The sequence below is a fragment of the Parasteatoda tepidariorum genome, chromosome 5 (assembly GCF_982258835.1).
Source record: "Parasteatoda tepidariorum strain Cologne lab strain chromosome 5, Ptep-v5.0, whole genome shotgun sequence".
NCBI lineage: Eukaryota > Metazoa > Arthropoda > Arachnida > Araneae > Theridiidae > Parasteatoda > Parasteatoda tepidariorum.
The window spans coordinates 108856399-108871458 of NC_141759.1; the positions used below are offsets into that span (position 1 = coordinate 108856399).

Sequence of the window (15060 nt, forward strand, 5' to 3'; positions counted from 1 at the left end):
AGAACGCATTTACTTTCAGAAAATAACGGTTTTAAATAATAATGAATAAATAAAATAAATAGATGGATAAAATTAATATTTTAATGATAAACTCAAGCATTGTGTTTGTATGCTTTCTTTCTAAATTTTACTCAAGAAAAGGTTCTGAAGTTCCCTTTCAAGTTATTTAATAATTTCCTTCTCAGTTAACTTAGTTTATCCCTTAGAAATATCGAACTTTCTACATAGCTATTGAAAAAACTACAGCTAGCAAAAATAATTTTTTTCTTCTTAACAAAAATCTTCATTTTAACGTGTTATTCTTGGTAGGTAGGCACTTTATTTACATCGCACTAGAGCTGCACAATGGGCTATTGGTGACGGTCTGGGGAAACATCCCTGAGGATGATCCGTAGACTTGGCATCGCAATTTTGATCCTCTGCAGAGGGGATGGCTCCCTGCTTTGGTAGTCCGACGACCTGTGCGCGAAGTCGAGCACTTTACGGTAGAACAGTTTAACGAGGACCGAAATCGCGCACCCTCGGTCCCTACGTAGACTGATAAAAGTGGTCACCCTCTGGCTTACTGGCAGCAGCCAATGATGCTTAGCTTCTACTAGGAATCACGTCTTTACGATCTGTCCTCTGCGGAACTGCGTTATTGTAATCCAATAAAAAATTATTAAGTCTAAATTTTTGGTAAAGCAATCAGAATTGCGAACTACGTAAGGAAAAGTACTACTCTGTTTAACAACAAAGCTTTATTTTATGGATAGTCCCCTACACTACAAAGAGTTTTTTTCAGAAGCCACCCTACTTTTATGACTCGATGGTTGATTCTCGTAGAGCATATAAAAGGGAGAAAAGCCAGCAAAAGTCAGGGGCCGCCTTGGGAAACTGGTTGATCGGGCGTTTCAGGCGCTTATAGAGTTGGAAAGAGTTTTGACTTCCTCACTCTCGTTAGGTGAATCGTGAGTATGTGCTCATATTTCCTAGCGCTCGCAACATATCAATTGTTCCCACCTTCATAATTTTTGAAGCTATTGTAGTATCAAGTACATTTTTCTACTTCAGATTTTTGGAATATTCATTTCCGATCAGTTATAGCTGGATTTTTTTTTTAGTTTTTTTAATTTGAGCAGATACATACGCTAATAGCTGTAAGATGTTTAAGAACAGCTGTTAGGTCTGTTTTATCAAATGGAGCTATAATCTAAACAAAAGGTTGTTGACGAGTTTCCAACGTCTTCTGTAGCCCGTTTCTGTAGTCGCTGATTGCTTTATTCTCACTGCATGCACATGAAGGAGAGCCTGATCAGTGAAAGCTTAAGGCTAATTCAAAATGAATAGAGCGATTACAAACAGCCATAACTATTTAATGAAAAATAATTTATTAATAAGATTAACATAGAATGTAGATGGAACTTCAAAGTTTCTTTACGCAAGGTACAGTGAAACTGAATTCTGCGCATGCGCGATTTCATTAGTCAAAATGGCGAGTCCCGTGCATTCTGCGTGTTACAATTTAACAATTGTCATTGTAATATCACAGTGCAGAGAAGATTTTATCAGCGTTACAATCAAGAATCTCCAAATAGGAACAGCATGCGCAGATGGCATAGAATGTTTGAAGAAACGAGATGTTTGTGCAAAGGGAAAAGTAGCGGAAGGCCACGTGTTTGAGCGAAAAATGTAGAAAGAATTTGCCACACCTATGAACGAAGCCCACAAAAATCGATGTACGAAGGCAGTAGAGAGCAACAATTTTATTTTATTTTTTATTTTATAACCGTCGTTCAACAACCGACCCAATTTTTGGGTTTACGACTGCTAATGTTCATCTCCTTAACCTTGTAATTTTGAGCCCAATCCAGAAGACAAGGGAACTCCTGAATCGAGTAGTGGGGGAAATATGCCTTCGTGGAGAACTTTTTGATGGAACTAACCCGCATTTGCTTTGCATGGAGAGGAAGACCACGAAAATCTCCCACGGTTAGATTGACGATAAGGGGACTCTAACTCATGATCCGTCTACCGCTGAGGATATTTCACGCCAGCGCTGTGATCGGTGCAAGCCGGGTGCGGAATTCGCATCGACTGTGATTCGAACCCGGATCACCTCATTGGAAAACGAACGCTCTATTCCCTGAGCCATCACGGCATAAGAAGCAACTACAGAAGAACTCAAAGAAGGCGTTTGTAATGCGCATGCGTCGGTGACTGCACAAATGCTTCAGAATGTATGGCGTGAAATGGACTTCAGCCTAGATGTTGTCCACGTGACCAAGGGAAGTCACATAGAGAATCTGCGACGCATGTATACAAAATTTTGAAGTTTCTTAAACATTCTGTGTAAATTTTATCGATAAATTCTTTTTCATTAAGTGGTAATAGCCGTTTGCAATCGCTATAGACATCTTGAATTAAACTGTTTTTTCCTGAGAAAAATTCATAAATGATTCAATTGGTTTTAGTTGTTTTTTGCAAAAGTGAATAGAAATAAAAAATTTTGGAATCTATTACATTTAGAATAAATAAGAAGAGAAGAATATATTTGCATGAAGCAGTGAACTCACCTGGTGCTGTTTGCCAACTTAGACCACCAATAAACATTTTCCTAGAAAAAAAAACATTCATATTAACTACTGAGTATTGAAAAGTATTTATAGGGTAAACCAAATATTTTTGAAAAATAGGACTTTAAAAGTTTTTCTTTAGGTCGACGTAAAAAGTAGCCTACTGTGAAAGAATTGAAAACATTTGATACTGAATCATCTGGTCACATGATTTTCTCTGGAACATTTTTTAAAATATTTTCTGCATTACCTTATTTTTCTGACAAAATTATAAGTTGAGTGTTCTTAGTTATCGGCTTTAAGAAGAATTAATTGGATGGAATATTTTGTTTTTATCTCTACGAAAAAAGAGAGATCAAAATATGGTTATTGAAATTAGGTTTCATTTTTTAAGCATCGCAGCATAATTAAATACCGAGATTAGCGGGTGTTTATTAACTGGTTTACCAAATGATGAAAAACCAATAAATGAGCAAGTGTTCATTTTTTGGTTTTTCATTTATTGATCGAGTACGAAAATTCGTGCTCTAACTAGAAATAGATTTTACATAAAGACAAAATTTGGTATTTTCAGAATAAACGTTTTTTTTTTAAAAAATTATAAATGATGTTCTTCAGGTTGTTTTCGCGCTATCGTCTTGCTGTTCGAAAATGTACTTAATTATAGCAATGCGTTTTAATTTTCTCTCAATTTTATGCAAAATTTTTAATAAGCAAAGAATATGTCGACACTCACATTTACCGAAAATTACAAACTTTGAAAATATTATAAATTTTTATAGACAAGCTCTCTCAAGTAGCAATACGATATTATTATAGATTCAAATGATATTAGAAAACGCTGAATTCCTATATTTAAATTATATTTTAACATCACACTTTAAATTGTCTATGACTAAAACCATCTAACAGCAAATAATCCTAAATATACACTAGTACAGATTTCTTTTATAAAATTCTACTTAATGAATTATATAAACGTTTTAATTTATATTTAAGCTATTTCAGCATATGTATACAGTTGCGCTCTTAAAATGAACGTTTAATCAGATCATACAACATGGCACTTTAATCATTCATAAGTTCCCTTAATTATATTTCACAAAAATATGATGCTCTTACTTAAAGCAATTCAAAATCTGTATGTGAAACTGAGTTCAGTTCGTTTGGCACAAGATTGAAAATAGAAAGCTAATATAATAACAAAGTTTCATTCTAACAACAATCCAGACAAAGTAATTTGTAAATAAACAAAGCATTTTTTTTATCTTTCCCGACACACTAAACGTTCGTAACTTTATAAACGAAATGGTGGTTGGTAAACATGTGTGCTTAAAATCATTGCATTTTTTGAATGATTATATTTCAAACTACTTTAAAAAGATCGTCTTTATGAAACAAAAAGCAATCTTTACATGAGATATTTATTTTTCTCGATTATTACAGATATTCATTTTATGTTTAAGGTGTAAAAATAGTTTGTAAATGTCAACTTAGATTAAAGATTATAAATTTTACCTATTCTCATTCGGCAGAGACAGAGTGGGGATATTTCCGTATCGTGATGCATTTTTAGTATCTCGCGGGCTAATGCCCGGAAGTTACAAAAACTTGGCAATTATTCCGCCGTAGACGGAGTTTCAGACTGTTTTTTTCCAATGAATAATAAGTTTTATAATTCATTATTTTAGTGTGCATATCTTTTGATAATAGGGAAGTAAATGATTTTCCAGGATTTTTTAATAAATCCAAGCTAATTATTTACTTAAATTAATTGGATTTTATAATTAATAATTTAGTGCTTTCTGAGTAAAAGCTTATTACTGTTTCTTTTTTCATAATTTCAATTATAGCTGATCACTGGTCAAGTGGTGACTGTGCTGGACTACGGGTCATGGCTTTGTGGGTTTGAATCCCCCCGTAGGCTTGGATGCAACTTTCTCTCTCTCTCTCTCTCTCTCTGTATTCTATGTCCTTTCTTCTGTGTGAATGTATAATCATTTAATCCATTTATATATATATATATATATATATATATATATTATAACCCTATAATCATTTCATAAAATCCTTAAAAAAACATTCGAAAATTGCTTGCAAAGGTAAGAAAACAAAGACTTGTAATTGATGGAAGCTGCATCAATTGTAAAGACTTTTTTTTTATTTAAAAGCAACAGTTAATAAAATAAAAGTACTGGTGTTTTTTTTTTTTTTTTTTGAATAAGGAATAAAAATTTATTTATTTAAATCAATAAAACAGTAGTTCAAATAAAATTTTTTTGTGTGCTTTACATTCTTTTGGTAAACGCATCATGTCCATCTTAAACAATAAAGGTAAGAATATATTTGTATATTATTTTCATAATAGAATAAAAGTTTATGTTACAGTGTGTTTTGTTTTAGAATAAAATAATTATTATGTTTGTCATGATTTTTGTGATTCTTAATTACCGTAGATTCAAGAATTTGAAAATTCGAAAAAAAAAGTAATTTATTCTGCAACTTGATCTTCAGAATTTTAGAAAATGAGAGCTAGCTGATATGATATGTGCATTGATTGAACTATAACATATAATATTGGAGTTGAATGTGTTGGTTGAGAAGAAAATTTGAAAGAAAACAAATTTAAAATCGAATGAAAATTGGTTATTTTAAATATTTCGAGAAATTACGGATTTTTATCTCTAACAAAAAATTTTTGTCTTACAAAAATATAAAATATATTATTCTTGTATTGTAATTTTTAATGAAAAATAAGTCTTGTTATTGCATATTCATTATTGTCTTGTTAATTTGTTTTATTTTTTGTCTTTATTTTTTTCCATACAGCTGTTGTGTTCTCCCCAATAAGATGCTGACAAAGATCAGCATTTATTACTTTTATAAATAGATTTGTTATAAAATAGTTTGTATTGGCTTAATTTTATCAAAATGTAAGAATATGATATCGGACACAATTTTCTTTTAACACTTATGTTAAGCATTATCTTAAGTTCTTGAGCATTTATATTATTGGCATTGTGTTCATTACTTTAATGTGAAATTATTTGGTTGAAATTTGAGACAGGAAGTATATATATATATATATGAATATATTTTTATTTTCATCATGTTTAAAATAATATAAAAGTAAAATAATGATAATGGTAAAAAATTTATTTGATTAACTTAATGTTTAAAAATTTAGTTGAAACACATATATCTTACGATAAAACAAAATTCAAATGGAGAAAAGAATCTTGTTTAAATTTTCATCTAAAAAGTCTTAATATTCTTTGCAAAAACATGTTTCACAAATGCATGTAGTTTTTTTTTACGGCTAATTCATCAATATCAGAAACTTCATCACAACCTTTTCTAAATTTTTTGTATTTTCATTTTTTAAACAGCTCTGTTTAAAATGCTTACACATAACACCTAGTTTTATTTTTTTCGCTTTTAAGAAAAATGTCTATAATTACTATCAAAATGTTAGGGAAATAAATAAAAAAAAACCGAAATTCTCGCATTTAAGCATTTTTTGAGTGACATTTCAAAAACTTTATAAATTTTAAAGAAAAAAAAAAACAGGTAATAATTTTAAAAAATTATCACGCCTCGCTAGCTTGTAACTCCAGATATTAATGAGGGAATCAAATTATCATTTTTAAAAAGTAAAATTATGTACTTCTGAGTACAGTAAAAGTTGCATCTCTGAAATGAAGAAAAAGACGTATTTTTCGAAGATTAACATGTAGGCTTATTGATTCGAAGTGTTAGTATTTAATTTGCTAATTAATTTTATGCAGTCTAATGTTTTAAGCTACAAAATCAGAAGAGAAAAAAACGTAATTTCTCTGATTTCTTTCTTTCTTTTCTCTTGATTCGGGATATTAGACCATTAAAATATGAGAGAAAAAGCAATCTGAATTCTGAATATGAGCTAAATTTCAGGAGAGTGCTTGAATTTTAATTTTTTGGTTGTCTTGATGTAATTTCGAAACTATTTATGCAAATTAAAAATTTGCCTACTATTGCAAAACTCGCTTGTCCAAATTAAAATATATAATTGGAATTGCTAAATATTTAATTTGGAATTCGCTAAAGAGAATTCCAAATTAAAATATATTGCTTAGACTATTTACTAATTATTTTTAAAATAAATAAATAGTCCAAAAAAATTTTCAATGGTAAAATTTACAAGTTTTGACAAAACTTCATCAAATGAAGTTTTCAGCGATGTTTAATACATAAACTATACGTTATTTTCTAGTTTTGCTTGTATAAAACGCGCTTTTTCACTATTCTCTATTTTTTGCGTCGATTCGCTAAACATTTTGTTTTGCCCCAATGAGGTATAATTTTAACTTGTATTATGCGCGCTTTTAAAATGTGAGCATACTAGTTAGTCAGAAAATTGTCAGCAATTCGATGCATTTTCATTAGCTATTGCTTCTACTTCTGGCTGTCAGAATTGATTGTAACTTGCATAGCTCTTCAAAACGGCGCTCCAGTTAACCTACATATTAATAATATACAGTATATACAGTAAAACCTGTTTTTGTGCGGTCCTTTTTTATGCGATTTTGTTTTTGTGCGATTGGTTTTGTGCGATTTTATTTCTGTGCGATTTTTTTTTTGTGCGATTTATTTTTATGCGGTATATGAATCTTAGCGGCGTTAGCACCAGTTTAATGTTTTCTATCAATGTACATACAAATGTTGTGGACGAACTCTGATTACGTGGTCTCCTTGACCAGTCGACCGTCGTCACAAAAACTGATCACTGACTTATGACACTGAAATCCTGTCTTCAAGCGACGAAAGCGATTTTCAACCAATTCATAACAAGAAGATGCGCGCTTTGGATTACGACGAGTAGCAGCAAACTATTTAATGTATAATTTGAAAACTTCTCCATGTATACGTACAATGAAGAATTAAATATTTTTACAATTTCTTTAGGTCTAATTTAATTATTTAATTTAATTGAAAGCATTCTCTCATCTATTTCATAAATCATTGATGTATCTTCTAAGTCCGACTTTTTTTATGCGGTCCCTGTCCACCGCATAAAAAAAATTTTAGGTAGTATATCGTACAAAGTTGTTTATTATATGTAAGTTTTCATAAAATTTTCGAATACTTTTTTGTACGATTTTTTTCATGCAGTCCCTATCCACCGCACAAAAACAGGTTTTACTGTGTATATTTTAAATCTAGTGAGTCGAAATTTAGATGGATTATAATCTGGTGACAAGAACGATAGTCGGTCCCTATCCACCGCATAAAATTTTTTTTAGGTAGTATATAGTACAAAGTTGTTTATTATATGTAAGTTCTTATACAATTTTCGAATACTTTTTTGTACGATTTCTGTCATGTGGTCCCTATCCACCTCACAAAAACAGGTTTTACTGTATATATTTTAAATCTAGTGAGTCGAAATTTAGATGGATTATAATCTGGTGATAAAAACGATAGTTTCTGCTTGCATTGTCAGCAGCTTCAGTGAAAGTCACATCCAAGTTGAATATTATATCTCCAGTACGCAACCATGGTTTCCTGCCTAAAAGATCCGCAATAACAAATTTGCTTTTGCTGGAATTAATTAAATTCAATGAATGAATTAATATTTGAAAAAAAAACTGTATTAACATCATGCGACATCTACTACAAGTAAAAATAGAACTTGATGTTGAAATCTTAATTCCTGGTTAAATAAAGCTCAACGTTCATTTTTAAACATAACTCACTGAAATTGATTAGTCATTGGTTAAAATCAGTCATAGGAGACGTGTCAATATTTTCTATATAAAAAAAGTGATAAATAATAAAGAGAAACAAAAGACATGAAGTGATCTGGCTAAGTGTCGAATAAAAACTTTTCTGTGATAAATGTTTAAGAGTTCGAAGTATCTCAAAACAAAACTTTTTCTGTATTTTAGGAAAAAAAGAGTGACGTTTCTGTTACGGAATTATTTCTTCCGCATCACAAAACAAGAAATGATAGGAAAAGGTTTTTCCCTTTATTAAATGTTCTTTTTTTTTCTTCTTTCTCGCATCTTTCGGGAGAACATTCGAAATATAGTCTGCATGAGAACAACAAGGGAAATAAAATGAAGAGAGGGGGGGGGGAAAACACCACACATATGCTACTTTTATTTAAATAATGTAAATAAAAAAAAGAAAAGAAAATTTCAATGTTCTTCTGGAAATTGTCCAAAAGAGCCATTCATTCCGAAGTGAAGGAACGCATCTTTGAAAAGAAAAAGTATTTCAAGATTTAAGAACAAGTTTATAATTAGATGAAAAAAGCGAAAAAAAAAAAGAAAAGAAAACGAAGTAGTTCCCCCTGACATAACAGCAACATGAATACATTGTTTCAATAAACTTCGCATAAAAGGTCAACCCATTAAAATCATTCGAAACTCCCGGATGGTTTGTTTTTTCATTTGACACATCTTGGGAGAAACTGACTTTGCAATACTAATAAAACAATTTAAGCCATAGTTTCTCAAAAAGTGTTCCTCGGAACCCTAGGGTTCCGAGATAACAGGGGACTCGTGTCTTCTTTTTTTTTCTTTGACCAGCAAGAATTTTTGAAACCTGTAACTAAATTTGTATCCTACCAACAATCCATAATACATTATATTTTTGTATATTTTTGTATAAAACGTATTTACAAATAATGCACAAATATTTCTCATTAAGCTTCTGAACTCAAAATAATTGAGTTCAAGAATAAAGAATTATGTTTCTCTGATAACAATGCTCGCTGCTTATAATGGTTCCTTTTCGAAAACCATCACTCAACTTTTTTAATTCGATTTCAACATAAGCGCACTCCAAAACCACATTTAAAACTGGAAGCGAAATATGGCTGAAGCAGAAGAAGCAAATTAAACATTTACTAGTTCAAACAAACGTCAAAGAAAAAAGATCAAGAGGGGATGAGTCGAAACACCTGGACAGAACGAAACTCCATATGAAGAATTTTCGAGTAGACGCAGGATTGTATTGAATCAACCGTTAATAGATCTGGAATCAGACGAGTAATTAATGTGTGCCTATCGTATCATCAGAAACCAAGAAATCGAACAAAGCAAAAGGAGCGTGAATTTCTCTACAGAAAACTTAAAAGATAAAAAAGAGTGATCCAAAAAATTGGACTGTATCCACCTTTATTTCGAACTAAATATGGATCATCGATGACATCACATCCACAGAAGAACAGCTGGAGAGTATCGGAAAACCATTGGGTAGTGAAACGGTAGGTGGAATAATATTAGGTGAACTACCCGAAAAAATTAGGTCACTAACTTTAGAGATTCGGGGGTTCCTATCAAATTAACTACTTTGTGAAAAACAAATTGTTTCAAGATAATGTCAAGGACTTATCAGGGGTCGGTCCAGGCATTTTGTAAAAGGTCCGGTTTTCGTAAAATTGTGAAAAAATGACTCGTAATTTGTGAATATAAAATAAGCGTTAAGTCACATTCTTTCAACTAGGTTCCTGCTTCTGTGAATTTGTGCAAATAGGGCAATCCTGTTATTGCAAAAAACCTTTTATAAGAGTTTTTAAATTGTAAATGGATACAAGATTATGCTAAACACCGTAAAATTATAATTAAAAAAAAATAAATTTTCAAAAATAAACAGCAATTGGCTACTAAATTAGAGATGCAACATACAAATATTTGGTATTTAGCCTACACTGCACAACACAGAATATTCATTTCGGACGAATAATGGAAAGAAAATCACTCACATTTTTAATAATTTCAATTGACATATTTTAAATAACACAACTTAGTTATGTATCCCTTGTAAGTAATGTTACGCATTAAGTAAACTTAAACAATTCTTAAATCTATAATACTTTAAAAAAAATTTACAAAAGTTATTTTTTATTTACATAATATTTTATCAATTAATTTTAAGAATAAATATATATTATTCAATTGTTTCTTTACGAAAAAAATTATCATTTATTATCGATAAGAATGTACACGCGATATTTGTAGAAGAGGAAATATTTTCTTAGAATACTACATTTGGAATTTATAATTTTTTATTTTATTTCGAAGAGGTTAAGGTACATAATATAAATGGAAATGATATCAAACTTAGCCTTAGAATTAAAGTAGAAAAACATGATTAACAAAATGTTAGAGTAATATACGTCGATTGCCAGTAGATTTGAAAATATCTATAATAACTGAACACTCGGCATCAGTCAATTTTTCAGATGCATTTATAATAATGTGCAAATGTCTATCGAGTGTCTCTTGTTTCATCCTCGTTCGCAACTCAGTGCAAACAAGATTCATTTTCAAAAATAACCTTTCAACACTTGACAATGGTATAATAACCGACATTGTTAATCATGTGGGGGCGGAGTTATTGACCATGCCAACCGTCATCTATCAAAAGGTACCTCGTGATAGAATCAAGTTAGCATGCTTTATATACTAGTGAATGATGTTAAACTTTTGTAGTGGTAGTTACGCCACATTACTCCCCCACCAGAATTTTATCAGGGATAGAATTCGATACCACTAGTTGCTGTACTTGTGAAACATCGGGAGCTTTGTTAAGTGCTGAATGTGAGAGGTGTATTAACATCACGTTGTAGCGTTCGTTGTTGCTTCTGTTTGCATTTTGCAGTCACAAGTAGCAAGTAAACTGTTCTATGTAGACTATCCATCGAAGTGGGCGTTACTGTCAAGATTTTCGCGAAGTAGGCGTTACTTGCGTGAGCAAATCACGTCCGGGTCACCAATGTGGGGGCGGAGCTATTGACCATGCCAACCGTCATCTATCAAAAGGTACCTCGTGATAGAATCAAGTTAGCATGCTTTATATACTAGTGAATGATGTTAAACTTTTGTAGTGGTAGTTACGCAACAATCATTTTAATAACTAAGTTCATTTATATCCGTCTTTCTTTTTCTCCCCCTGGGAAGGGTTTATTCGGTTAACAAAACAATAATGAAGATAAACAAATTTGTAAAGGGTCCGTTTTTATGAAAAGAGATTTTGTGAAGGGTCCGCTAACGGACCCAAATTTCCAGACCCCTGCTTCTGTACAACATCAACAAAGCAATCTGAAAGTGCCTTTTATTTAAAATCGGACAGAATAAAGCACAAAGGTATCAAGAAACTAAGAAGCTATAATTGCAGCGAATACAGAGAGCTGGGTAGACGTTGTCTAAACCCGAAGCTCCATGAAGAAAGCGAAGAAAATACTTTTGGCTTCTTCACAGGTATAAGAAAGTCTGCTGACTGAAATGTATTTATATTCTAATTGCAATGCTCATGTGGGTCTGGATTATTAAGATCTGAAATGAATAGGAAAATGGATGTAGCTAATGGTAACGCGGAACAGTTGTTATTTCTCGTAAAACTCGTGCTAAAACTATAGCTAGTGGTCTTATTAACTCCACAAACCTTTTTTTTAGAGCTGAATCTGACAACATTAAATCACTATCAGAATGTAAACAACACCTGCGTCAAGCAGATGAATCTCTCATTCGTTCTTTTAGCTTAAATTTTTATCTCCAATAAATATTCGCTTTGATAAATTTCATATCACTCTTCACTGACATTTATGTCACTCTGTTCAGCAATATTGAACAAAAGTACACTGGAAATTGGCACTTAAACTTATAAAAATATCAATGTAGGGAATATCGGGCAAATGTGTACCAGCCAGTATCACTTAACCTTAAAGAAACATCAGTAGAATACGGGCCTTGGAATACCGATATAACGTAAACTGTGTTATTTACCTCAATAAATCATCAATGAACAGAAGTCTGCGCAGGTATGAACCGGACAAACATCTTATTATTATCTCGATAACTCCGATTATTATTAATTGAAAACGGCTACTATTAATAGGCGTTTACTATTTTCAACCAAATTAAAAACAATAAAGAATTGAATTGTCTCTTAATGGGTTGTGAGGTGTCACTGGTTATTGCGCATGCGTTAACTTTCGTGAAAATAGACAGAGAGTATAATTTTAAACGCCTTGAAACTATAAAGCCAATTGGGTATACTATAGCCTACGTCACAGGTCGTGTTATTCCTACTAAATTTAACTAGTAAACAACATTTTCTGCGAACCTGATTTCTAGCAACAAGTAAACATTAAACGAAGCGTGTTGTTATAAGTCGCTACTCGTCAGGTTGGAAATGTATTAGTCTAGTTCCTTTTGAAATAATTTATTTCGTTGTTTTATATAAGTTTATGAATTTAGTAAACATATTTAAAACTCAGCTCATTAATTATACTAAAAGGTAAATATTATTCCTAGTAAAATTTTCGGAGTGGAAGTAGTTGTGTTTTTTTCATATTATACCCAATTGGGTATACTATAGCCTACGTCACAGGTTGTGTTCTTCCTACTAAATTTAACCCATGAACGGCATTTTCTGCGAGCCTAACTTCAAGCCACAAATAAACAAACGAAGTGTTTGATCGTTTAAATAGCTGCTCGCCAGATTTTATTGCATTATAAAGAAAAGTTATTGAAACTAAATACAACTAAATAAACAACAACTAAAACAAATAACAACAACTACTAATAACAATAACTAAATAAACAACAACTAAATTCCATTCGTTTAGCATTGCGTCATATGTTGTTCCTACTAAATCGAAGTAGTAGTTGTGTTTTTTTCATATTATACCCAATTGGAAGAATATGCAAAGCCAATTGGAAGTATTTTTTTTAAAAATTTTTGATAAATTTGTGTTAGCCGGCGTATTTGTTCTTAGCATTTAAACTTAAACTCTATGAGCTTAGCAAGATTTAATGAGGTATTTCATTTTTTATCGCTTGCTTCTATTTTTGTAACGATGAAGAGTGCTTGAACTTAGTGAGCTATAATACTGAAGGACGATCCACTTTGACTACGCGTTTCTTGACTACGCGTTATTTTTTTAAAACTTGTAGTGGATGACACTTGATGTTATTACAGTGTTTTTAAATATTAATTCATTCAATAAATTCAATTAATTAATTTTAAATTTATATGGGTGAAAAAGGTGTAATTATTTTGTAAAAAGTAACTTAAAAATTTTTTTTCTTTGTTGTTTTTAATTTTTTTTTTCAACATTACTTGTTTTTTTTTTTTTTTTGTACGATCATGTTCGTAACATGATTGAGAGAATAACAATTCTTTCTGATTTATCGACTGAAAATATAGTTTTTAATGCATCATTTCAATCAAAATTATTGAATTAAGTTAGTGATTCGAAATTTTTTCATTGTGCATTTATGTAGAGACCAAAAATTTTCTAATCAACTCTAAATCTTATTTTACATTTTTATTCTATAGTACGTAAAAAATATATCTTTCATATTTTATATACTGTTGTTTATTTCAATTTCTCATATAATAACTTCTATTCTGAACTGAGAAAATAAAAAAAAATCTAAGGACGCTTTTCGCAATTTATTCTTTAATTTAAAAGGAGTAATGGCATTTGTCATTAACATAAATATGTATTTTTTGTACAGAAAAATATATTTAAGAACAAAAACAAATTGTGAGAAATCAATACATTTAATATAAATCGATCATTAAAAACGGCATGTTCAACGAATCAACTTTTAAGCATTTCATGGAATTAGAAATCAAAATAAATGATTAAACGATTAAAAATATTATAAAGCAAAGTAAAATAATAAAAAAACAATTGACTCATAAATTCCTTAAAACAGGTGATTAAACTTTTTTGCCATAGCGTGGCGCTTAGAACGTTTGAGCCAGACTACTGCCATTTTGGTAAGCATCGATAACTTTAACGATCCATCGATATCATCGACATCTTTTAATACGCTATAGAATCAGAGTGTAAACTCTTTATATATTTCTTTGCTGTTGAAACAATGAAAATAAAACACATTTTTCAATAATGCCTGTGAATGACTCAACGTAGAAAAATGGAAAATGATCCAAAATATTTCGGCAATCTTTACGTTCGTTAAAACGTTCGTCAACAGATGATCCTAAGGAAAGTTTAATCTGTTTCAATAATGAAATTGTTCAATACTGCACCCGAACATGTTGACTTCGGAAGGTGGCGATCGCTAACGACGGAAAAAATGACGATCCAAAACGATTCTAGAGTTATTAACACGCTTCCATACAGTTTTTATGGAGATGCATTTTTCAGAAACGGAAAAAAAAGAAAATATAATATAATTAATTAATAATGAAATATAATTAATAATAAAATTAATGTTTTAATGAATAACCGCTTTAAACAGTGTTTGAGGCGATGTCCTTGAATTGAAATTTCAATTGAGCAGATTGAAATTGTTTTTCCTGCATTCTTCTCAATTTTTTGTAGGGGAAAAATATTGGTAAAGAAATTGCAATTTTTCTATAATATTTGTAAAACAAATTTAAGCATGAAATGTTTAAAAAATTTCCATTCTTAATTTTTTGATATAATTAAAAATACAATGATTATTAACAGTTTTTGGTATATTTTGAATGAAAATAT

General features: G+C 30.8%; 1 protein-coding gene across 6 annotated transcripts in view; it reads right to left on the minus strand.

Moving 5' to 3' along the window:
- Positions 1-15060, minus strand: part of LOC107445073 (RNA-binding protein Musashi homolog 2) — a 184054-nt gene that overhangs the window by 124933 nt on the left and 44061 nt on the right. For all 6 annotated transcript variants that reach the window (XM_087164759.1, XM_087164756.1, XM_087164758.1 and 3 more), the window contains one exon: positions 2556-2596. In XM_087164759.1, coding sequence (XP_087020885.1) covers positions 2556-2592 — 37 coding nt within the window. In that variant the 5' untranslated portion in view covers positions 2593-2596. The remainder of the gene's footprint in view (positions 1-2555; positions 2597-15060) is intronic.